General features: G+C 52.5%; 1 protein-coding gene across 2 annotated transcripts in view; it reads right to left on the reverse strand.

The window, feature by feature from the left end:
- The window catches only part of HSPA12A (heat shock protein family A (Hsp70) member 12A), a 167,583-nt gene that overhangs the window by 15,093 nt on the left and 128,854 nt on the right, over nucleotides 1-23,636 (reverse strand). For both annotated transcript variants that reach the window (XM_023240980.2, XM_023240981.2), the window contains 5 exons: nucleotides 21,118-21,203; nucleotides 19,250-19,377; nucleotides 15,430-15,616; nucleotides 12,742-12,846; nucleotides 7,278-7,394 (listed from right to left, as the gene is read on the reverse strand). In XM_023240980.2, the coding sequence (XP_023096748.1) occupies nucleotides 7,278-7,394; nucleotides 12,742-12,846; nucleotides 15,430-15,616; nucleotides 19,250-19,377; nucleotides 21,118-21,203 (623 nt within the window). The remainder of the gene's footprint in view (nucleotides 1-7,277; nucleotides 7,395-12,741; nucleotides 12,847-15,429; nucleotides 15,617-19,249; nucleotides 19,378-21,117; nucleotides 21,204-23,636) is intronic.

The following is a 23,636-nucleotide window of genomic DNA, read 5'->3' on the forward strand; positions in this document are numbered from 1 at the left end:
GCCGTTTCCTAGGGAACCTCGGGATGCTGCCCTTGTGCCCTAGCCACTTTGGAGAAGACCCCAGGTCTACACCAGACCCATAAGATTTAGTGACTCAACCTGTAGATCAGGGATGGAAGGTCTAATGCCACATATGCATAGTGACCTCTCACCAGGAGGAGCCGGCCTAGACTCACAGAGGGAAGGGGCTTAGGAGGTTCAATTATTGTGCAAGGAGACGAGAGGGCGGGGTCAGGTTAGAATATCAGAAATGCTAAAAGGGCCGTCTTGGCCTTTTGTCCAATGTCTTCACTTTATTTTTTTTAACTTTTTTTTTTAACGTTTATTTGTTTTTGAGAGAGAGAAGGAGAAACAGCGTTGAGCAAGGAAGGGGCAGAGAGAGAGGGAGACACAGAATCCGAAACAGGCTCCAGGCTCTGAGCTGTCAGCACAGAGCCCTACACGAGGCTCAAACTCACGAACCACACATGAAATCATGACCTGAGCTGAAGTTGGAGGCTTAACCAACTGAGCCACCCAGGCGCCCCTAACGTCTTCACTTTATGCAGAAAGAAACCAAGGCTCAGACAAGTGGAATGATCGACTGTCCCGGGTTTCCCAGGACATGAAACCTGCCGGGCGGTCTTAGGCTCAAATGCAGCCGAGCAGGCCTAGGCCCACTCTTGGGCCTTGCAGACCGGCTCCTTTAATTGGTTCTTGGCTCTCCTGCTCTCGGTAACTCCAGGTACTGGTGTGGGACGCAGGCCTTTGGCCTTGAACAAAACTTCCCAGGTGTCTCTACTGCTCCTCCTTGAACTGGTTTAAAGGCACAATCTCTTGACCCATTTACTCCGGAACAGCACTACGTGGCATGTTACCTCTACTCACGTGCAGTCGATTCTCCATAATAACCATACCCCAAATGAACCAATTAATTGTGTCCTAATGAGACACCATTGGCAGGCAGGTGACTTAAATCTCCCCCCTCCCGATAGCAAATGCCTCACGAGTGGTGGAACCCCTTCTGGCAGACCGACTCTACAAAACCTACACCATCCACAGAAAAACTGCCTCCTTACTGCCCTGTGCCCTCGGCTGTGGCCAACCACACTGGGGGCATCTGCACCTATCAGTTTGGTCCCTTGGGTTGAAGAAGCCCAGTGTGCCCATCAGTCAACAGGCCACTGACCCGGGTGCATCACAAGGTTTCCCACTGCTCCCTACTCAAGGGGCTAGAAGTCCCACCCCCCAGCCTCACTTTCCCTCAGGGTCACATTAGGCACCCTTAACACCAAGACAGCTAAAGGCTGCAGTGCCCAGTGACGGAGGACAAGGGCTACATACCTAAGTGTCACCAGGAAAGTTGCAACCTCCGCACCTCAATCCCCAGGGTCCCAGAAGAAATCCAAAATAAAACCAAGAGGAGCCCCCTTCTAAAGGACCGCTCTCGAAGACTGACTTCACCACCTGGCTGGGTTTGTAAAGTCAAGGGCCTCCTAGAACAGAAGCAGAGAGGTCCAGCCTCCACAAAACGGGGTGAAGAGGGAAAACTAACTACAAAGAAACAACTAGGCCTAAATGTTTAAGGCACTCTTTCAAAGTTCAGAAGGGAAAACAGCCTGGAAGAAGAGGTGGGGGAGGGGAGCACCAGCGCCCTGCCCAAGGGTGGCGGCAAGGAGGAAAGTCTCGCTAGGGCCATGTGTCTGACTGGGATGTCAAGCGGCCAGGCGGTCTCCATGGGGCCAAGAAGAGCTTCAGGAGCCTGGGCTTGGCAGTGGGGGGACAAGTGGGGAAAATAAGAAATATGAGATGCCTTCATTCCTCTCCACACCTTCCTTGAAACTGTGAGCGGCCCCTGTGATTTACAGTGAAGTACCCATACAGAAAACGGAATCAAAAAGTCCAGGGGGGAGGGGTGCCTGGGTGGCTCAGTTGGTTAAGCATCCGACTTCGGCTCGGGTCATGATCTCGTGGTCCGTGACTTACACAATCCAGGTTCCCCCTGGGATGATGCTCCCACATCCTGAACACACGGAAGACACACAGACTGCCCCACACTCCCCAGAACAGCATAGCTGCACCCCTCAGGGGAGGCCTTTCATCTGTCCCTCCCCAGCTGGGCTGGCCTTGGCTCTACAGCAAAAGCTTTGACCCATTTCCACAGAAGGTTCCCCACGGCACCCAGGAGAGGACACAGGTGGGAAGCAGAAGTGCAGAGGACCCCAAAGCAGAGCGAGAGGAAAAGGTAATATTGGCAAGAGGCCCAGGACAAGTAACCACACTCCTGTGCTCCAGCTCAGTGCCCATCCTGCTCCCCAGAGAGAGTGAGAGGCTGTGTCCCCACCAGCAACCCCCACGGGGGCCACAGTGGCGAGCTGCAGGGTTGAGGCAACAGGAGGCGGCTGGCTCTGCCAGATGCCATCTCCCCAGGAGGGGTCCCCGAGCGGCCTGTGGACTCCCAAGAAAAAGAAGAGATACAAAAGGATCTTCCAGATTCTGAAAAACCTGGATGTCTTTATCTCCCGGCAGGACGCCTGGAGGGTACGTTGCAGTTTCTGGGGTTTATATAACCCCCTGCAGTCATTCTCAGCAGCAGCCCTCAACCTGGCACCTGTCAGGAGACCTGGGCTCAGGCCCGGGTCAACTAGAGCAGGGGAAACGCTCGCTGCCTTTGCTACTTCTGCCTCTGGAGCTGGTCCCTTGCAGCTGCTGTTCCAGCAGAACTCTCTCTCCACTGGGCCCCCGCTGGCCTAGCATCTAGCATATTCTGTCTCCAACTGCAGATCATGCAGAGATAGCGAGCCTCTCCTGCAAGATGCTACGTTTTCCAAGGGCAGCAGCAAGGCCTTCTTGCCCCACCGCACACAGTAGGCGCTCAGGGGGTAGTTGCTGCTGAATGAATGAATGTATGTCCCGCCAGCCAGGCTCCATTCTGTGATCTCCTGGCCCTTGTCTCCAGATAAGTGAATGGGAGCCTTCTGCTGATGTGACCCGGGATTGTAGGCACAGAAAGTGTCTGAGCCAAGAGTGCACCCTCCCATTTGACTCCCGCACGAATCTGGGGCGGCAGGCCCGCTGCTGTAGTCGTTCTTAGAGCACTGCTTCCTGGTCATGAGCCCTACCTGGGAGGAACAGGTGTGTGAAAAAACCATGCACGAGGGGGCCCAGGACATGGGTGTTTGCGCTGACTGCTCTTCCCTTCAGCCCCGCCGTGAGCCAGGACAACCCGCCAGGGACTGACCATGTGCACGGCCGTGGAGGATGGCCAGACCAGGCGGGTGCCCTGCTGGGCTCACGTCAAGCTGCACGGGCTCCAGCCGCACCCCTTCTGGGTGTCATGGGCTGTCGCTGTTGATTTTTTTCCCCGATGTGATTATTTTTCACTGCAGTTTGTTCAAGGAAAGGAAGCCAGCGCAAGCTGTAACTCCGTGTTAGGTGAGCTCATCGTACGTAAGGGACCGCCTTTTATTTGACAGGCTGTCGGAACCCACTAGCGTCATGCATGTTTCAGGCAAAATGCCTCTAGAAATCAGCTGGACTATTTCCTATGCGTGATGACTATCCCTCAAGACTCAGTGAACTCTCTCCTATTCTAGGTCTTTTCCGAAGGCCTCAGCAGAGGAATCAGCTGTTCCTCCTGTTACCATCTGTTCACGGAATGCTCTTAGAGAGTCTAAAGGTGTCCTGAGGCTGCGAATTATAAAAGATAGAGATTTAACCCACTTTTTCGACAAGCATTTGATACAAGAAGAGTTTTGGGCGTTTCACCGATAAAACGGTATCCATAGAGTGCTCTGCGGTCCCCCACCAACCCCAGCACTGAATCACAGACTTCTGAGCGGAGGCCCCAGAACCGTCCATCCACGATGCTGCGTAGAGCCTCATCACCTGCTCTGCATCTGGGCCTCTTACCCCTCCGCCCAGGCCAGTGGAGGGGTGAAGCACAGCCCCCACGGGACTGTGCCATGAACTTGGGCTCAGCATGAAGGAGGGACTCTGTTTCCTGCATGCAAGCAGGGTAGATGTGACCAGTTGCCCAGCTGCCCTGACGGAGTACCATTCTGCCTCATCCCTCCAGCCCTCCACCTGCAGCCAGGCTGGTGGGCAGCACTTTGGCTGAAAGGTTGGGTGGGCATTCTCAGATCTCAGAAGCTGGGTGGCCAAGAACTGTGGTGTTTGCTCATGTTCTGTATTAGCGTCCTCCAGAGAAACAGAACCAGTAGGATCTTTGTAAGCATAGAAAGAGATTTTTCATAAAGAATTGGCTCACACAATTATGGAGACTGACAAGCCCCAAGGTCTACAGTCAGAGAGAACCATGGGAGCTGATGATATAGTTCCCTTGCCAGGAGGCTGAAGACCCAGGAAGAGCTGATGTTTCAGTTTGAGTCCAAAGGCAGGGGGAAAAAAAGCAAAAAACAAAAAACAAAACAAAAAAACAATGTTCCAATATGAAGGCAGGCAGGAGGGTTTCCTTCTTATTCTAGGGAGTCTTTGTTTTAGTCAGGTCTTCAACTGATTGGATGAGGCCCACCCATCCTACAAAGGGCAATCTACTTTGTTTAGTCAGTCAATTTAAATGTTAATCTCATTCAAAAATACCCTCGCAGCAACAGTCAGAATGATGTCTGACCAAACGTGGCAGTTTACATATCTGGTCAAGTTTACACATAAAATTAACTATCATAGGTACACATTTTTCTTGTTCTGTAAAATTAATGGAGGATAAGAAGAGAGAACTGGAGAGATGCCAATTTTGGCCACACTTCATTTCCGTTTTGTCATGGGGACTCTTCTAGAAGACAGGCTAAAGACACCATAGACTAGTTGGCAAAGCAGTTGTGCCCCTTTAACACCCTCCGCCCTGCTTCCCAAAGTACAAAAGGCTTCACTGACCCACTCAGCTGTGAGCCACTTGAGAGCGGGGCCTTTATCCTGGTCATACAGGATATGACTCCAGTGTCGACCACGTCCCATCACACAGAATCCTCCAGTATGGATTTAATGAATACATGAATGAGTTAACAAAAAATGATTGAATGGCCCCTGCCGTCTTGAAATCCATTCAGTGACTTTAAACTGTAATTCTTTAAATTTTTCTTTTAATGTTTATTTTTTGAGAGAGAGAGAGAGAGAGAGAGAGAGACAGAGAGAGAGAGAGAGAGAGACAGAGACAGAGCACGGGCAGGGAAGGGGCAGAGAGAGAGGGAGACACAGAATCCGAAGCAGGCTCCAGGCTCCGAGCTGTCAGCACAGAGCCCGACGCGGGTCGAACTCATGGACCGTGAGATCATGACCTGAGCCGAAGTCGGACGCATACCTGACTGAGCCACCCAGGTGCCCCTAAACTGTCATTCTTTAATCAGAATTACACAGAGCCAAAGATTAAGCTGCACACACGCTGCACCAGACAGAAGTTAGCCAGCATCCAAAGGATAGGCCTGTCTACAGTGGGTCTCTGGGCTTCAGAAAGAAGATGCCCCACGTCCATAAACCCGGTCACATTCACCCCTCTGAGGAGCTGCTGATCTATCCTCCACCCTCTGAGGTGCCATTTTGATTCTGCCAAACCCTGGAGGGCACCGCACCCCCAAGTGCCTGGTTTCCTTCCCACTGGGCATGCAAGGGGCTTCCCCGCCAGGCCTCACTGCCCAGAGAGGCAGGAGCCAGCCCAAGGCTCCAACAGCCCTGAGAAGTCTTCCAGTCCTTGTACCTCTTTCTTTTTCAGGCTAAAAATAAGAACTGACCCTTTTCCGAGTCACATGTTTGTTGTTGAAGTTTTCCTGTGGGAAAACGAGAGTCAAAGTCACGAATCCTGAGTACCCTCCCTGTGAAAACTGAGAACACAGGGCTGTGCCTTTGTGTGACAGCTGTGTCCCCGCGTCCTGTCTCCGGACACGGCCTGACGGCTGACGCTGTGGAAAAGCTCCAGGGTGCCCAGGGTTTCTGTGGACAGCTAAACCGCATTTGGTTTCTTCCTTTTTAAAGAAGTTGCCTCTTTCTGCCACTTCCACCCTCTTCCTTCATCCCTATAAAAACAAATCTATTTTTGGAAGATACATAGGCTGGGCCAGATTCTCACGCTGAAGGGGAGGGCAGAGGGGAGAGCCTACAGCGAGGAGGGAAGAAAGAGAAGTGGGGAGACTGAGGAACGGGGACATTGCTCTCCCTTGATCTCTGTCCGGCACCTGGAGTAAAGCTCCAAGTGTTGAGTACAACTATGGCCCCAATGAAGGTGTCATGGTACCCACGACCATTCTGCTACATTCGGTGCTCAAGGTTGAGCCAGTGGGTTACTTGGAAGGAAAGGTTCCTACTTATGGCCACAAACTCAACATCAGAGATCTATCCCCTGGGGAAGGTGGCTGATCCCTGGGAGGTATTGGCCGGGGCGGGGAAGGGGCATCTATTACCTTCGTGATTTTCCCCAGCCCAGCTCCAATTGAAGGTTCTGAAATGGACTCTCACTGCACAGAGTGGGCCCAGGCCCCAGGGTGGGCTTGCATTAACCCAGGGGATTAAGTACAGCCGGAGCCAGCTCTGACCCGTGGGTCAGCACAGCGGGTCAGCACGGCCAGCCACCCCTGGCATGAAGTCAGACCCTGGCGGCAGCCCCGTCATGGCACAGGTTGCCTGCAAACAGGTCCACGGCACCAGTGATGCCCCAGCGCCCAGGAGGGACAGGCTGGCCACTGACACTGGAATGCTCTGTCCACGGCGCCGTGGTGCTGACTGGCACCGTGCTCAGCCGTGCCGCTCCCTCATCCACGTGCCTGCCACCACGCAGGTGTGGCGACCTCACCACCCCCTGGCCCCGTGTGTGCTCCTGTGTTGCTCCCAAGGTGAGACGTGAAGAACACAATCATGTTTCCCTTATTTCCCAGCCATGGACGTGCAGCTTTCAACCTCCACAGCAGCCCTGATGTGCCTGGTTCATGGCCATTGGCCTTGTCTTTATTCTTTTCTTCTTCAAACATTCTTGCTGCCCAAGCCTCTTCCTTGAGGTTCTCACTTCCATTCACCCACAGAGAAATGTCTCAGCACCCCACTTTGAAATCCTAGCCCTGGGGAGTCTGCAGTACAGAAGGTATAAAACGAGAAAGAAAACCAAGCCCAGCCCAACCCCTGTGGATATGACCCCCGTTCCTCCCCCAGGAGAAAGGCGCTATGTCCCCTCACCAGCGGGAGACCCCTCACTACCTCCCAGGGAGGCCTACGAGTGCTGGGACCACCTGAGTGGGGTGACAGTCACCACTGCGGGCATCCTGGGCTCCCACCGGCCCCACCCCCACACTCACCTGATAGGCAGCTTGTCTCATGAACTGCTTGGCGGGCTGTTTCCAAATGGCGGGCACTGTGATGACCCATCTGACGTCAGAGTTCTCAAACTCCGATCCCGCTTGGTCACTCAGCTCCTAAAACCAAGGGAAATGCAGCAGGTCAAGTGGACACAGCTGGTCCCCCTACAGCTTCACCGAGAATTCCAAGCTTCCTGGCCATGAACTCTTGGGGTAACTATTGGGCCACCTCCTGAACTTTCCAGTGTCAGGACGCAAGGGTCTGTTTCCTGAATATTCCACAAGCAGGGAGCTCAGCTCCTGTCACTCACTGAACGTGACTGCAGGCAGGAGGTGGGGAGATCAGAAGCCTTTGGCCACTTCTGAATCATGTGACAGGGAAAGTGACAGCCTCCCAGGCCTCAGTTTCTTTATCTGCACAATGGGGATAATAATCCCTAGCTTCTACTAGTGTTGGGAGGGGTGATAGTTTTCTGAGAGCTCCATTTCCTGGGAACTTACTCTGTGGCAACCTTGTTAAGCACTTTGCATAACTCATCTCCATTAATCCAAGAATCCCATTAGGAAGGGATTATAACTCTGCCTTTTCTACAGATGGGAACCTTAGGCTTAGAGATGTCCAGAACCTTTGGATGACCACACAGCTAGGAAATGGCAGAACCAAAATCTGGACCCAGACCCAGGTATATCCTGACTCTTAAAGGCCAAGGTCTTGACTAAATTGTTACATGTAGTCTCGCGTCTAGAACAGGGCCTGGCCCACTTGTCGAAGGAGTGGTCACTGTCCTCTACCTTATCACAAGGCCAGCACATCAGGGGAGTTCTCCTCGCAGGACAGGAAGGATATGAACAGGACGTAAGCAAGAACCAGGCTGCCCTTAACTTCTGGTCAAGGTTAAACCACACCAGCAGAAACCACGTGGATAAATGGGATGGGCAGAAGCACCAGAGGTTTGCACCAAGTCCCTGCAGACAAAATACGTCTCTAGAATACTTCTCAGACTCAGTATTCTCATCTGTCAAATGGGGACAATAAAACTAACGTACAGTGTTTCTGGCAAGAACAAGTGAGAACACACGAGGAACATCTCGCCCGGAGAAGACCTCTGATCAAACTAGTTCCTTCCTATCCCTTGGCTCCTGTTGCCACAGTCACCAGACAAATCTGAAATCAAACCCAAACACACACTACTGCCCTCCTACATCAGAGTCGGTGCTGGGGACGTGTTTCAGAAGAGTAACAGGCTGGCCATTTGTTTTTTCTGATGGGTGTCTCATTTCCTCTACTGTTTCAGTAGTTATCTGGGGACCGACCCACCCTCTCACCGAACTAACTTCCTGTTGGATGGTCAGTTCCTTTTTTTTTTTTTCCTTTTAAAAATTGTTTTCATTTTTATTTATTTTTTTTTAATTTTTTTTTTTCAACATTTATTTATTTCTGGGACAGAGAGAGACAGAGCGTGAACAGGGGAGGGGCAGAGAGAGAGGGAGACACAGAATCAGAAACAGGCTCCAGGCTCTGAGCCATCAGCCCAGAGCCCGACGCGGGGCTCGAACTCACGGACCGCGAGATCGTGACCTGGCTGAAGTCGGACGCTTAACCGACTGCGCCACCCAGGCGCCCCTAAAAATTGTTTTCATTTTTAATTGTGACGAGAACACATAATATAAAATCTACCCTGTGAGCCTTTTGTAAGCATACAGGTCAGCAGTGTTAAGTAGGTTTAGTAAACTCTTTCTTAAAACATGTTTTTAGAAACATCTCTGCATTACGCTCGTGTGAAACAGCAGGGTTGTTTGTTTGTTTCATTGTGTTTTATTTCCTTGCAGGTCTGCCTTGGGCTTTAGAGGCACGTGAGTGATGATGGGTTAGGAAGGGCTCTAAGTATGTTGCCGATCACCATCCAGTCTGTTTTAGACTTTTCTGAGTTTTTTTGTTTGTTTGTTTTAAGGCTTCAGGCCCAGGAAAGAGTCCAATCCGCGAAGCCCTGTGTGGGGCTTGAACTCATGACCCTGAGATCAGGACCTGAGCCGAGCAAGAGTCAGACGCTTAACCGACTGAGTCACCCAGGCGCCCCTATTTTAAACTCTTCAAACAGGAAAAGGCTCAAAACATGAATGATGGGCTTTCCTGGCCGGAGGGAAGGTTGTTTAGACAAGCTGTTTGTTCACCAGTGGATGGAGTACAGCTTGGAAGCAAAAGGGCCGTGCCGTTAATTAAACTCATTATGTCAGGACTTTCACTTGCTGTCCTCCATGAAAGATGAGCCTGCTTCATGCACGTGATTCCTCAGATATGCTGCTTTAGTAGATATTCGCCTGTGCTTATCCTGGGCCAGCAAGCAACAACCCCTCCTCTGACTCCATCTGTCCTTTAAATACCAGCCAGCCCTCTCGTGAAGGGCCCGGTCCTTATAAACCTCCTCAAAAAGCTGTTCTTCATGGAATTTCTTGACAGCATGTGCCTCGCTGGGAGAAGGTGCTAGCAGGTTCCAGCTGAGCTGACATATTCGAAACCACACACCCCCTCCTGCACCCCTGCTTGATCTCTGCCCCCTCCACCTCTTCCCTCCCCTTCTGAGACGGGCTGTTCACCCTTTTCCCTTTAACCGACTTGAAACACAATTCAATGTCAAGGACTTTCTCAAGTCCTAAATTTTCCCCGAGTCCCCTGGCTCCTCCTTGGAACCCAAGGGCCCCCGGAGCACTCGGCCTCCCTCTGCTCCCTCACTTTCTCGGGGTGTCCACATCCGCTACAGGCAGACAGTCCTTCACTTGGCTGTCTGGGCTCCCAGGCGCTGCGCCCATCCCCCTGCGATCTCGGCTGTTCAGGCTGACACAGGTCCACCTCTCTGGGCCCTCCTGGTCTGCTTGGCTGTCCCCAGGAATGATGGTGCTCTCCCCTTACTACCTCCTCCCTCTTACTCCTTCTTCTGTCCTCTCCCCTCTCCCCTTCTGGTGGAAGAATTATTTCCCAGGATCCCCTTCTTCCCTCGCCGCCCCCTGTCTTTCTTCTGGTCTTCACGCTCCCTAAATGACCTGCCACTCTGTCTCAGAGTCTCAGAGCCTTCAGACACACCTGCTTTAGGATCGGAGTCAGCTGCCTCCACATGGCTTTCCTCCACCCTGCAGGCCCTGGGCTGCTGTGGTCTCCCTCCTTCTAATGCTATGTCTGTGGCCATGACATTCCCCTATTAGAAATCCTTTGATGGCTCTCCATTACCCAAGAAGTTCCTTAGCTTGGCATTCGAGGCTCTGCACAGCCTCGACCCGAGCTCACTGTTCCCATTCTATTCTACAGCTGTGCCCTTCTCCCACTCAAAACTGCTTGCTTTCCACAGCTGTTGGCTGTGTTCTCCTTCCCCTGTGCTGTTCTTGAAACACCCACCCTTCCAGCTGCTGCCAGTGAGAGGCCCCCAATGCTCCTCGTCCAGGGAGTCTTTCCTGATGCTGCACTTTGGGCAGAATCTCTGCCTTCACCAAACACCCAGTTAGTTACCCCCTCACAACACTGACCCATTGACTACATGCTCCTTCGCACTGTGTTTATTTTGACACTCCTTCGGATCTGGCACACAGGAAGGAAGGAAGGAAGGAAGGAAGGAAGGAAGGAAGGAAGGAAGGGAGGGAGGGAGGGAGGGAGGGAGGGAGGGAGGGAGGGAGGGAGGAAGGAAGGAAGGAAGGAAGGAAGGAAGGAAGGAAGGAAGGAAGGAAAGGAGGGAGGGAGGGAGGGAGGAAGAAGGGAGGGAGGGAGGGAGGGAGGAAGGAAGGAAGGAAGGAAGGAAGGAAGGAAGGAAGGGAGAAGGGAGGGAGGGAGGGAGGGAGGGAGGAAGGAAGGAAGGAAGAAAGGAAGGGAGGGAGAAGGGAAGGAGGGAGAAGGGAAGAAGGAAGGAAGGAAGGAAGGAAGGAAGGAAGGAAGGAAGGAAGGAAGGAAGGAAGGGAGGGAAGGAAAGAAAGGAAGAAAGAAAGAAAGAAAAATGAAGAAGGTACTTGAATGAATGAAAGCAGTATCACGTTCTCACATCTTTGTTTCCCTTGAGTCCTATTTCTAGAACTCTATTTCTAGAATTCACTAAATTTCTACTAGTGACCACATAATACCAAATGCTTCTAACGTTCCCAATTCTTTGTGGATAAAGCTCAGTACACACATCTGATTTACACCCACTCATCACCATGCCCATGGGAGGACACTGAGTGGACAGCTGTATTCCACTTAGAAATTAGCCATTCTCCCACATCCAGGACCATCACTGCACAAACCTTTGCAACAGTCATCCCAGGGGTTCACTCATATACCAGCAGCTTCCGTGGGGTCTGGGAGGGACAGCAGCAACCATTTGCCAATAGTTTACTGTGCGCAGCCCGGAGGAAGGTTTAACATCAACCCACGAGGTACACAACCTGCCCCAATCTTCAGGTTAGGGAGGTGGGTGTTGGAGAAATTAAGCGCCTTGCCCGAGATCACACAGCTGCTACGTGTGTCTTCTGCCCGTCTTTCTGTTTTTTGTTTGTTTGTTTATGGAGACATAATTCACATACCATAAAATTCTCCTTTATAAAAAAAAGTTTATTTATTTTGAGGGGGGGGAGTGGGAGGGGTAGAGACAGAGGGAGAGACAGAATCCCAAGCAGGCTCGGTGCTGTCAGTATGGAGCCTGATGCGCAACTAGAACTCATGAACCGTGAGGTCATGATCTGAGCCAAAATCAAGAGTTGGACGCTTAACCAACCGAGCCACCCAGGTGCTCCCTAAAATTCTCCTTCTTAGACTGTACAGTTCAGTGGGTTGTAGCAGATTCACCAGGTTGTGCAACCATCACACTATCTGAGTCCATCACCCCCAGAGAAACCCCGTTCCTATTAGCTGTCACTCCTCCCCCCTCCCTCCTCCCCCAGCCCCTGGCAACCTCGAATCTGCTTCCTGTCTCTGTGGACTTGCCTCCTCTGGCCATTGCATACAAATGGAATCCTCCAGTATCATCTGGCTTCTCCTCCTTAGCAGAACGTGTTCAGGGTTCACCCATGTTGTCCCGGCCATCAGTGCTCTATTCCTTTTTATGGCTGAGTAATATCCCATTGTAGGGACAGAACCCACTTCGTAACCTGCTCGCTGACGGACGTTCGTGCTGTTTTGCTTTTCTGTTATTACAGAGAGCGCCGCTATAAACACTCACATGTGAGTTTTTGTGTGAATACATGTTTTCATTTTTCTTAGGTGTCTGAGGAGTAGAATCGCTGGGTCACGGGGTAGCTCTGTGTTTAACCTTGAGAATCTGCCAGACTTTTCCACGGCAGCTGTGCCATTTTCCATTCCCGCCAGCGGTGCACGAGGGTGCATCCTGCTTTCTGAATGCCAGTCCTACCTGTCCTCCCTCAGGGCGTTACCGCGCCCCACCCCCACCCCCACCCCCCGGCTGGCAGGTGCACCTCCCCCACCACAGGGCGCTGGCACGTGCCCTACCTTCAGCGCCTGCTCCTTGAAGTACTGCAGGGCGTAAGCGAAGATTTCAAGGGCTTTGACTTTCTTGCCGTTTGCTGCCGTTAAGTCTGTATCCATGGTGAGGTCCTGGTGGAGGAGAGGAAGGAATAGTAAGGCCAGGGAGGAGAAACACACCTTGTAGCTTTGGGAACTGCTACCTGGGGATCTGGGGAGCCCGGTGAGCCATATTTCTGTTTCTTGATATTTGGGAGACCAGGATAGTGTGTCCCCCAAAATGAGACTGGCAGCATTGTCCCCTTACTCTGTCGGGGGCCCTTGCTGTCCCCTTCAGCCCCTCCCTCCACTTCTCCCTATTTTCCTCCCTCCCTCTTGTTCTCTCTCTCTCCTGGATCCTCACAGAGCAGAGGTCTCGGCACAGTGACAGAGCCCAGGAAGGGGGAAAAGTCAGCAGACACCACTGCTGATTCCATTTACATACTATTTCCACACTTGGACACACATGGTCACCCTCGGGAGCCCCCCTGGCGGAGGCCTAAATAATCACACCAACTCGCTGACGTGCACGATGCTTAAGCAGACATGAAGCTTTCGTTTCCCAATAGGCTGCCAACCAAGTCTCCAAAATAGAAGAGCTCCTATTTTAAGGCTTGTGCTTAAGCCTCTTGGGAGCACAGCATCACTGCCTCCCTCCCTCTGCCAGAAGTTAAGCAGTCCGGTCCTTGGGTAGAGGATGCTCTGGGAGACGCTGGCTGGACTGGGGTCATAAAAAAAAAAACGACAGGAAAAGTGCTCACAGGGTGGAGATGGGCAGAGAACGGGAGCGAACATCAGGAGGACGCTCCCAAGTCAGCCCGAAACCAACAGGCTCATTACTGCCGGGGCGAAAAATCAGTGGGGCCTCCGGATCGATCCCGGCTGGACAACTAGGCTTTGCCTTTAGAGCATGAAGGGGCACGAGGCTACTAAACCGGCCTCGTGGAGCCTGTCAGCCGTCCTGAGCCATGGACGCAAACTCACTCCTCCCAACCAGCCACCTCCCACCCCTGGTGCCCAGCAGAGACGCTCCGGATTTGGGGAGGCGACTCCCAGGCTCAGAGAGGTGGCCGAGCACCTGGAAGCCATAGGCTCAGAACTGAAAACATTCAAAACTGAAAAAATTCCTGTGCTTTCCACCTGCACAAGATTGCTGTTCAGCACCGAATCCCATCAGGTGAACCGGGAAGGATGTATTTCTAGCAGAAGTCTGTCTGCTTCACAGAGATAGAACCACACCAAGCAGCACGCAGCCTTGGAGACCGGGTGCTGGCAGCTGGGTTTCCATTAACATTTGTCTTGTCATCTGCAAGCACTTAAGAGCCCACAAGGAAAGCAATAATGGGAGCTAGCAATTAACTAGAGCTTACTAAGTACCAGGCTGGCTCTAAGAGCTTTGCGTATTTTGATTCCGTTAATCCTTACAACATCCCCATGAAGAAGGCACTGTCAGTGTCTCTATTTTACAGGAGGCGCAGAGAGGTTAAGTAACTTGGATTAAGTATCTTGAAGGTGGCAGAGGCAGGATTTTTAAATCGAGGCCGTCTGGTCCCGGGGTCTTAAACACCATTGCCATCCTGAATCTCTAAGTACCAAGAATTAAGGAAAATTTATAGGATAAAGTGCTCAAACTGAGGATAACCTATCCTGTGGCCCAAATGTCTCCATGAAGCTTGGGAGATGGGCCTAACTGATGGAGCCAGCTTCTAGAACTGGCACACTGGGAACAGAACCGCTTTGGGAGTTGAGCCTCTAACAATCGGGCACTTGATTTCCTGAGCTGCCTGCTTCCCCACACAGAGAGGAATGGGCCAGTTGTTACTTTTTTTTTTTTTTAATTGATTGATTGATTGAGAGAGAGAGAGATTGAGAGGGAGACTATCCCAGGGAGGTACCACACTCAGCACAAAGCCCGACGTGGGGCCTGATCTCACAAACCGTGAGATCATGACCTGAGCCAAAATCAAGAGTCAGACGTTTAACTGACTGAGCCACCCAGGTGCCCTGCCAGTTGTTACTTCTAAACTAGTTAGTTAAGGGGCGCCTGGGTGGCGCAGTCGGTTAAGCGTCCGACTTCAGCCAGGTCACGATCTCGCGGTCCGTGAGTTCGAGCCCCGCGTCAGGCTCTGGGCTGATGGCTCAGAGCCTGGAGCCTGTTTCCGATTCTGTGTCTCCCTCTCTCTCTGCCCCTCCCCCGTTCATGCTCTGTCTCTCTCTGTCCCAAAAATAAATAAACGTTGAAAAAAAAAATTAAACTAGTTAGTTAATAGCTACTGTCCTAGGTCCCCCAAATGCCCCGAGCCCCCAAGTCCCTCCCTCCTTCAGAATTCCTGATCTCCCAACGATCCAGCAACCGAAGGGGGATCTCCTGGCGTGGCATGTCCCCCACCCCTATGCCTCCAGCCAGCGTCCACTCTGGTCAGTTTCCAAGGCAAACAAGTTGTTAAATATTCTGAATATCTCTCTGCCCACGTGTGTAAAAGGAAGCGCTGTCTACTCCACAAAAGTGTTGAGTGCGCCAGGTCATCTCTAAGATCAAGGTAAATGGATGTTAATTTCTGCTTGGGAGAAACCTAAGGGTTTCTTTCCTGAGTTGGAAAGACCTCCCCCACCCAGGCTGGAGGAACCCTGTCTCTCCAATGCGGAGGACCCGGGGCCAGGGAGAGTATAGCTTACCCCAGTGGTATGCAACTTCATCTTGAACTTCTCCAGGTACAGCCACTGCTTGGCCTCGTTGGGATCCAGGTCATGGTAAAAGTCCCTGGCGGCATATCCAAAGCTGTGGAATTTCCTCTCGGGAGTCAACAAGATGGTGGTCGGGGTCTTCTGGTTGGACACCCCAGGGTCGCCTCCTTCCCATCGCCTGACACCAAGGAAAGGCAGAGGTTATGGGACCTTCTTTCATAAGCCCAGTTCGGACAGCAGTGATTCGAGCACCTACACGTGCATGATTCTTATAGATGTGGGTGCTCATAATAGCTGCTACAGATGCTCTCTGGTTCAGCTGGTTGATCAGTGATCACTGATACGACTTTGCTTAGAAAGCAACACGAAAGGGGCAACCACCAGGTCTTGCTGAATAATAAGGTCTGCTTTGACCTTCCACTCAGTGTTTACTGAGGATCTACTCTGTGCAGGTGCCAGTGACAAGGAGACGAAACATCTCTCTGCCTTCCAACAACTCACAACCTAGTAGGCTATGTCTTTTGGGGGGAGATAAGGGGTCTGTTTTTTTAATTTGCAAGCACCCAAAGCAAATGTATAGCTGGTTTGTGTCCTCTCTAAAACAAGGTAGGGTATAAACAAATACATAAATACCAGGCTTATCGCATGGAAACAAGGGGCCCAGGGAAATGCCCCGGGGGTCAGAGAAGGCAGAGGTGCCAGGTGGTGGGGCAGGGGAAGAATGCAGGGCTCAGGAGAGACTCAAAGGACTGTCAGAGAGCTAGATCTTGAAGGACAGACGGGCACTGCAGGCTGCTCAGAGGTGGGTGAACACAGGACATTTACCGGGATGCAAGCGACAGTGTGGGGTAGAGAAGGAGTATGTAAATGGGAAGTGTGAGAAACGAGATTGGGAAGGTGTTTGGAAGCAGGTGGAAGAGACCCCTGGGGAGAGAGAGACTTAACCAGTGAGTAACAGGGAGCCACTAAAGGTTTTAGGGCAGGGGTATGGCAGAATCCGAGTTGGGACTGAACAGAGCAAACTGAACCAGACAGGAAGCCAGGAGGCTGAGGAGGCTCAGGCCTGTTCTGGGAGCAGAGACAATGGGGCTCCAACCAGAGTAGAGGAAAGGGTGGAGGAGGAGGGGCCATCCCAAGTGAGAGCCCAGCTAAATGGCAACGGAGGTGAGCAGGCGCTCACCTCCCAGATGTTCCAACTTCAGAGCCTAGAGGAGAAAGCGCCACAGAAACCGGGAGCCCTGACCAAGGAAAGTGGGAAACTCCAGGTGAGCCCGCTGGCGTTGAACTCCCAGGACGGGGTTGAAGATGTAAGCCTGGCGTTCACAGGACAGACCCAGGAGGAAACAGACTTGGGTGCCTCCATACCAGGGTCACAGCCACCGTGACAAGGTGGCAGGAGAGCCCTGATGGGAGGAGCAGTGAGGTGGGAAGGGACTATGTCCCGCAAGTCTGTGTGCTGAAGAGGTCCCAGAAGAGGCGAGAGGTGAGGACAGACAGACAGGCAGAGGCTGTGGGATTACATCCTGGAACTGATGGGAGGGTAAGGGAGTGGGGAAGGGGGTCAGTGGAGCCCCAGAGAAGCTTCCTTCCTTCCCTCAGATAGAAAGAAGGAGAATACGAAGAAGAGTAGAGAAAGCAGGTGACTCGAAGCTTCTCCCTCCTGCTCTGGGGCCACGGCAGAGAAGCCACGGCTGCCACGGTGGCCAGGAGGCTCTCTTCCGGACCAGGTCCCGGCTCTGCAGCTGGCTCCCATCCTGCCACTAGCCACATGACCACTACGAGGAGCATCTGGTGGTGACACAGAATAGGAGGGGAAGCACACCTCTCCCCCCCCACCACCACCCCTGCCTGCCAGGAAGGTGGCAGAGCACCTGGCTGAGCTCACACCTGCTCCTGACACGGCACCGTGAAGCTTTGGTGGCACCATCAAGGTCCAGGTGGAGAGTCGACCTAGATTTGCCATGCAGATGGGCCTGGAACCATCCCTGGCAAGTGCCCCAGTCAAGCTCCATCAAGATGCAGGCTTCTACCCAGGGAGACGTCCCCGTGGTGACCCCACTGAGACACAGGGATGATCATCACCCAGGCGGACACTGGGCACCTGAGCCAGGGTGACATTCCAACGTTTCAACAAAAGGACTTCCTGTTACCATCAACACTGCCATTTTCAGTAGGCAAGGAACCTCCTGAGGTTTTCCCCTTCCAATTTTTATTCCTCCCTTCCTATTCACATACACAAAATTAAGCTTTCTCAGTCATAATTTTGTCAGTCTGTATCATGGTTATGTTAACCTGTTCTGATTGAAGTAAAATTCAGGTAGAACCTCTCTCCAAAATCTTCTCTACAAGAACTGAGATAATGTCTCTAGAGAACCTGAACGCTGCAGCTACTGGGTGAGAATTCCTCCCAAGCAACTGCAATGTGTTTTCTGCTCTTGGTTTTTTTTTTTTTTTTCTTTCCAATTTTCATTACAAGGCTATCCGTTTGAAACAACATTTCTTAAAACAACTCTGTAGAAGCTAATAAACACTGGTTCTAGCTTTTCCTAGCATGCTCTTGTCTCTTCGGGGTTTCCCTCTCTGGGGATGACAGAGCAGACCCCACGGCAGGTGTCTGGCTAACCAGAGGCAGAATCCTGCTGACGACTGGACACAGAGGGCTATGCTGTCATCAGGCTTCTCTACTAGAACCGGCTTTTCATTATTTCCTGATGACAGGACACCCCTGGGTCTCTGCAGCCTCTTAGGATATCTAAACCAAGATTGGGGCGGGGGTCACTTTTGCTTCATGACTTATGTTTTAAGCGGCACGCTATAAAAACGCATAAGCTCTTACTCCAGGAGCGATACCGAAATTCCACAATTACCAGCTAAAGGAGTTGTTGCAAAGCCAATCACAATGCATCTTGAGAGCCATCCTTGGGTTTGGAAAATCGGAGTGATCGACTCCTGGCTCCCAAAGCTTTGAGGGGCCACAGACTCTGCAGGAGGGCCATGTGCCAGACCGGAGGAGCCGGTGTGGATGCAGGGATCGACCAGAATCCTCGCAGACAATTGGTCACGCGTGCGGATGGGGTGGACGAGAGGGCGTGCCAGGCTGCTGTGTGCCTGGTGGGGCGGGGGTGGAGGGAGGGGCGTCCTGAGCACAGAGTGTGTCCCAAGAGACCCGGGGCAACTTCAGAGTCACCCTTCAGGTCCACGTGGCTGAAATCCACCCCTCTGTTTTTTCTTAGGCATGGTGCTTTCTGCTTCTGGTCACCATCATGTAAGAAATAGCACCTTGCCTCCTTACATTTCAGTCCGTGCTAAGCCCTTGACGGGAAATCTCATTTCATTTGTGCACACTTGGTGAGGCAGACAGTCAGTATCCCCATTTCACAGAAGAGGAAATTGAGGGTTAGAAGGCCCAGCGCTTGTGTAAGCTCATACAGTACGTGGCCGAGCTGATGCCTGGACCTCCTCCATCACAGATACCCTGAGCCAGCACCTCTTGCCCAAGCTGCATGCTGGAATAACCTGGGCCAGATTTCAAACGCGCTGTCCAGGCCCTTCCTCAGACCAACTGAGTCAGAATTAAGTCAACGCTTTTACAGACCAGGAACCTGGAGCCCAGAGATAAGAGCGGTTTACCCAAAGGGCCACAGGGGTTTTGGGCTGAGCTGGGCCACAATCCAGGACCCGCCTCCTAAGTGCCACTCACCTGCTCCTTAAACTAACTCCCTTCCCCTCCCCCAGGCCCGCCCCCAAGTGTCCACAGGTGCACTGACCGGTGCCTGCACTTGGCCCTCCCCACCCATACCACGGCACTCACCTCATCACGTGGATACATTCTGGCTCCTTGGTGAAGCTGTAGGCATAGCCACTGGACGTGGTTCCAAAGTCAACGGCCACCACCACGAGAAATGTCTGCTGCTCCGAGACATTCGGGTCAGCGTCATTCTGCAGATACACCAAGTTAAGGTGTGGGGGTTGGGAGTGGTGGTGGCCCAGCCTGGCTTTCAGGAGGATACGCCGGGGTTGGGGGGGGGGGTTGTGCCCAGTTGTGCCCCCCACTACAGACAGAATTCTGGCTCAAGTGTGCCGCACGGTGAGCCCTATGGAGAAGGCAGGCCAGCCTCAGCCCCCCACCCGGGTAGTTCAGGGAGGAATGGAGCTGTCCCTGAGTGGAGGGCCAAGCTGACAGGGTGAAGTCACTCGCCTAGAGCTTGCTCCCACCCCCTTTATCGACTGCTTATGACCATGACAAATTATGGAAGTTTCGCCATCCGGTCCGGAAGCCCAGGGGTTCCTTGACTGACACAATCTTCCCCTCACTGCCCTCCCCGAGTTCCTGTGCAGACCTCCAGACGCTGCCCGCCCAGAATATTCTCTGTCAGCTGTGGCCTGGGCACACCCAGGTGAGAACTCCATCTGCTCAGGTGTGTTGTGAGTGGGAATAAATTTTGCATGCCAGGGCCCCTCGCCATGTGATCCTGGCAAGTCCTGTCCCCTCGGGGACCAGAGACGTTCCTCAACATTAAGCAAGCAGGTCAGGCCACTCCAGCTTTCCAAACCATTTTTTTTTTTTTTTGAGCATGTAGACTTTTTTATATGTCCACAGAGCTCCACATTAGAAACCAATACATTTGGGGTTTGAAGTGTATTGTTTAGAGCAGGGGGTGAGATTCCCCACCCCTCTGCCCCTCTGGCCTCTCCCCACTGACCCCCATCCCCACACACCCCAAGGTGACCCTGAGCTCTTATAGGAGCCCTCAGGGGGCCCAGCCATAGGTGGCCAGCTTCCCGGGTCCCCCAGGACCGAGGGAGTTCCAGGACGCTGAATAAGGTAAAACGCAGATGGTTCTAGAAAACCAGGACAGGCTGGTACCCAGGAAGCTACCCCTCCCCTGGTTACCTTTCTCTGGTCGGCTACGTGTGGGCCCCTTGAAGAGCTGCCTCACAATATCCATCTTGTCAGTGAGGGGTCAGGTGGGAGCAAATGCCCAGTCTCCAGCCCCCTCGCTGTTCAAGTCTTCTCTCTGGGGCCGGCTGTGCGAGAAGCAAGCCCAGCCACACGCGTGTGGACACGGCAGTGAACTATAGCAACTGCATTTCACTGGAGCACCGGCCAGATGCGCCTGCTCCCTTCCAGAAGGACGCCTCACCACCTCTGGGCCCTCGATCTTTATTTATTTATTTATTTATTTATTTATTTATTTATTTATTTATTAACGTTTTTATTTATTTTTTGAGACAGAGAGAGACAGAGCATGAACGGGGAGGGGCAGAGAGAGAGGGAGACACAGAATCGGAAGCAGGCTCCAGGCTCTGAGCCGTCAGCCCAGAGCCCGATGCAGGGCTCGAACTCACAGACCATGAGATCGTGACCTGAGCTGAAGTCGGACGCTTAACCGACTGAGCCACCCAGGCGCCCCCGGGCCCTCGATCTTTAAAGGGTTGCTCCTGCCCTGCCTGGTACCCACCCAGGCCAAGAGCTCCAAAAGCACCAGTCACACTATAGAAAGCCTTTCCAGGCCCAGGGTGGGGAAGGGGCTGGGTGGGCTCCCGAGGCTGGTACCAGGACAATGTAATCTCCACCCATGAATGTGAGGGGCTGCCCAGCAGCCTGTCTCGTGAGGGCACATCCAGAAACCAAAGATAATCAGCACATATCCCCACACATACATACGCATTTCTTACCACAATATGGGAAGGGGACAATGGCGTTATTCCCGTGTCCCCCAGACTCCGGGCCGGAGATGAATATGCAGACGTGGGGGCTGTTTCTGAAAGGAAAGACAAATGTGCTTAGAAGTGGCACGGGCTGACCCAGGGGGCGGAAGCGAGCTGCCTGGCTTTGCTGCTACAGATGCTACTGCCCCCCAGAAAGCCAGCTAACGTCGTAGGCCAGGCTGAACCCAGCCATGAACGCAGAGTGTCTGTTCTGGCACCCCCTCGTATGTGGTATTTAAAACTTGGCCAGATGAAACGTTCTTCTTCTCCCAGTGGCCACCAGGCCTCTCGCTGCGTGCCACCCCCAACCCCCACTTAGCAGAGATGCTGCCCAATCCCCACGCGGCCTCAGCTCCAGGCTTGCGCCCTCTGAAGAGCTGGTTCTTAAACCAGGCACCATAACAGGACAAACCTGCAGCCACCTGTGCAAACTTCTGTGTACCATGTTTTTTGAAAGAGTATCCACAACCCTCAGGTTCCCTACCCAACCCCACAGACCAACAAGCCCCCTTATAGGAACATAGGACAGGACTGCAGCTTCCGGAAGGAACTTCCTTGCTTGGTGGACACGTCCCCTCCTCCCTCCCTCCAGCATGAGGCTGCATCACAACATGGGGAGCTCATCTCTCTTCAGCGATACTGAAGGTCTTTGACATTCAATAAGAAAAACCACAGGGGCGCCTGGGTGGCTCAGTCAGTTAAGCAGCCGACTTCGGCTCAGGTCACGATCTCGCGGTTCATGAGTTTGAGCCCCGCGTGGGGCTCTGTGCTGACAGCTCAGAGCCTGGAGCCTGTTTCAGCTTCTGTGTCTCCCTCTCTCTCTGCCCCTCGCCTGCTCACGCTCTGTCTCTCTCTGTCTCTCAAAAATGAATAAACATTAACAAATTAAAAAAGAAAAACCACAGCAGAATGACAGGTGGATCAGCATACCTAGACCCTGCACGTGGGTGGGGCCCCATAAGGTCAAACCAGAGAAGAGCCCAGAGCAAAGCAGACGAACGTCATTTTGTTGATTGCCCTGCTCCTCTCGCAATTATTCCGGTGCTGACGTTTGTCCTGACACCTTGCGAGAGCCCAGTGGCTCTCCCCCAGGAATGAGCACCCAGGGAGAAGTCACACTGTCCCCGCTGGAAGCCCCACACTGCTCTCCCTGCCCGCCACCGAGGACCCACAGGGCCAGCAGCGGAGCAGGGACGGTAGGCTCCCACCCTGGTGACAACGGCCGACCCTGAGCGCCTTCCAATACCAGGTGTTATCTGGGGTGCTCTGCGAATACTCCCCATCTAGCAGCACACAGCCTGATACCCGGCAGGAAAAAAAAAATGGGTACTTGGCTAAAACAATACTTGTGGTCAAGGAAACCCAGAGGGTGTGAGGTGTCTGACAGAGCCTAGATGCTTCTACGGGAGGACAGGCGTGGTTCCATCTGCTTCTGCTGCCAAGTCACTTGGGTTAATCCCACACACTCACTGATTTTTGTTTTTTTTCCTGCTTGGTGAGAGCTCAAATAGCATCACTACAGCAGGTGCCAAATGCGCTGAGGGAATGAAACAAATCATGCAAGAGTGAATGTGAGGCTTCAGATCTGCACAGCCACCTCCGCTGGCTGCAGGCATACGGTCCCCCTCCTCCTGAGGAGCCTCCAATTCCAACCCCTGGGAGACACGTGCAGAAGCCAGTAAGGACAGAGGCCGAAAGAGCTGGTGGGCGAAAGGGCTTCACCAGCCATTTCTCCAAAGAAGACAAATGGTCAAGAAGTGCGTGAGAAGATGTTTCGCATCACCGGTTCGTGGAGACACACGAATCCAAACCACCATGGGCTAACTGCTTCACGCCCACCAAGATGGCTGCGATAAAAAAAAGAAAAAAAAGAAAGGAATAACAAATGTTGGCAAGAAACTGGGGCCCTTGTAGCTACCTGGGAGTGCAAAATGGTACAGCTGCTCCGGAAAACAGCATAGCGGATCCTCAGAAAGTCAAATATAGGAATTACCGTATGACACAGCAATCCTACTCCTGGGTGCCTACCCCAAAGATCTGAAAACAGGGGTTCAAGCTGGTATGTGCATGTTCACTGTGATGTTACTCACAATCGCCAGAAAGTGGAAACAAGCCAAGTACCCGTGAACAGATGAGTCAACAAAATGTGACATGGCCATGCCATGAAATATTATGCGGCTGTAAAAAGGAATGGAATTCTTGTACACGTTGTAACATGGATGGACCAAGAAAACACTGCGCCGAGTGAAATACGCTGGACGCAAGAGGACAAATATTGTGTAATTCTACTTGCATGAAATATCTAGAGCAGGCAAGTTCATAGAGACAAACAGTAGATCGGAAGTTACCAGGGGTTGGCGGTGGGGGGGAGGAAGGAATGGGGAGTGCAGAGTTTCTATTTTGAGTGATGAGCAAGGTTTGAAAATAGTGGCGATGGTGGTCGCACAACACTGTGGATGCAATTAATTCCCTTGATGGGTACGCTT

The sequence above is a fragment of the Felis catus genome, chromosome D2 (genome assembly GCF_018350175.1).
Source record: "Felis catus isolate Fca126 chromosome D2, F.catus_Fca126_mat1.0, whole genome shotgun sequence".
In the NCBI taxonomy this organism is placed as follows: domain Eukaryota; kingdom Metazoa; phylum Chordata; class Mammalia; order Carnivora; family Felidae; genus Felis; species Felis catus.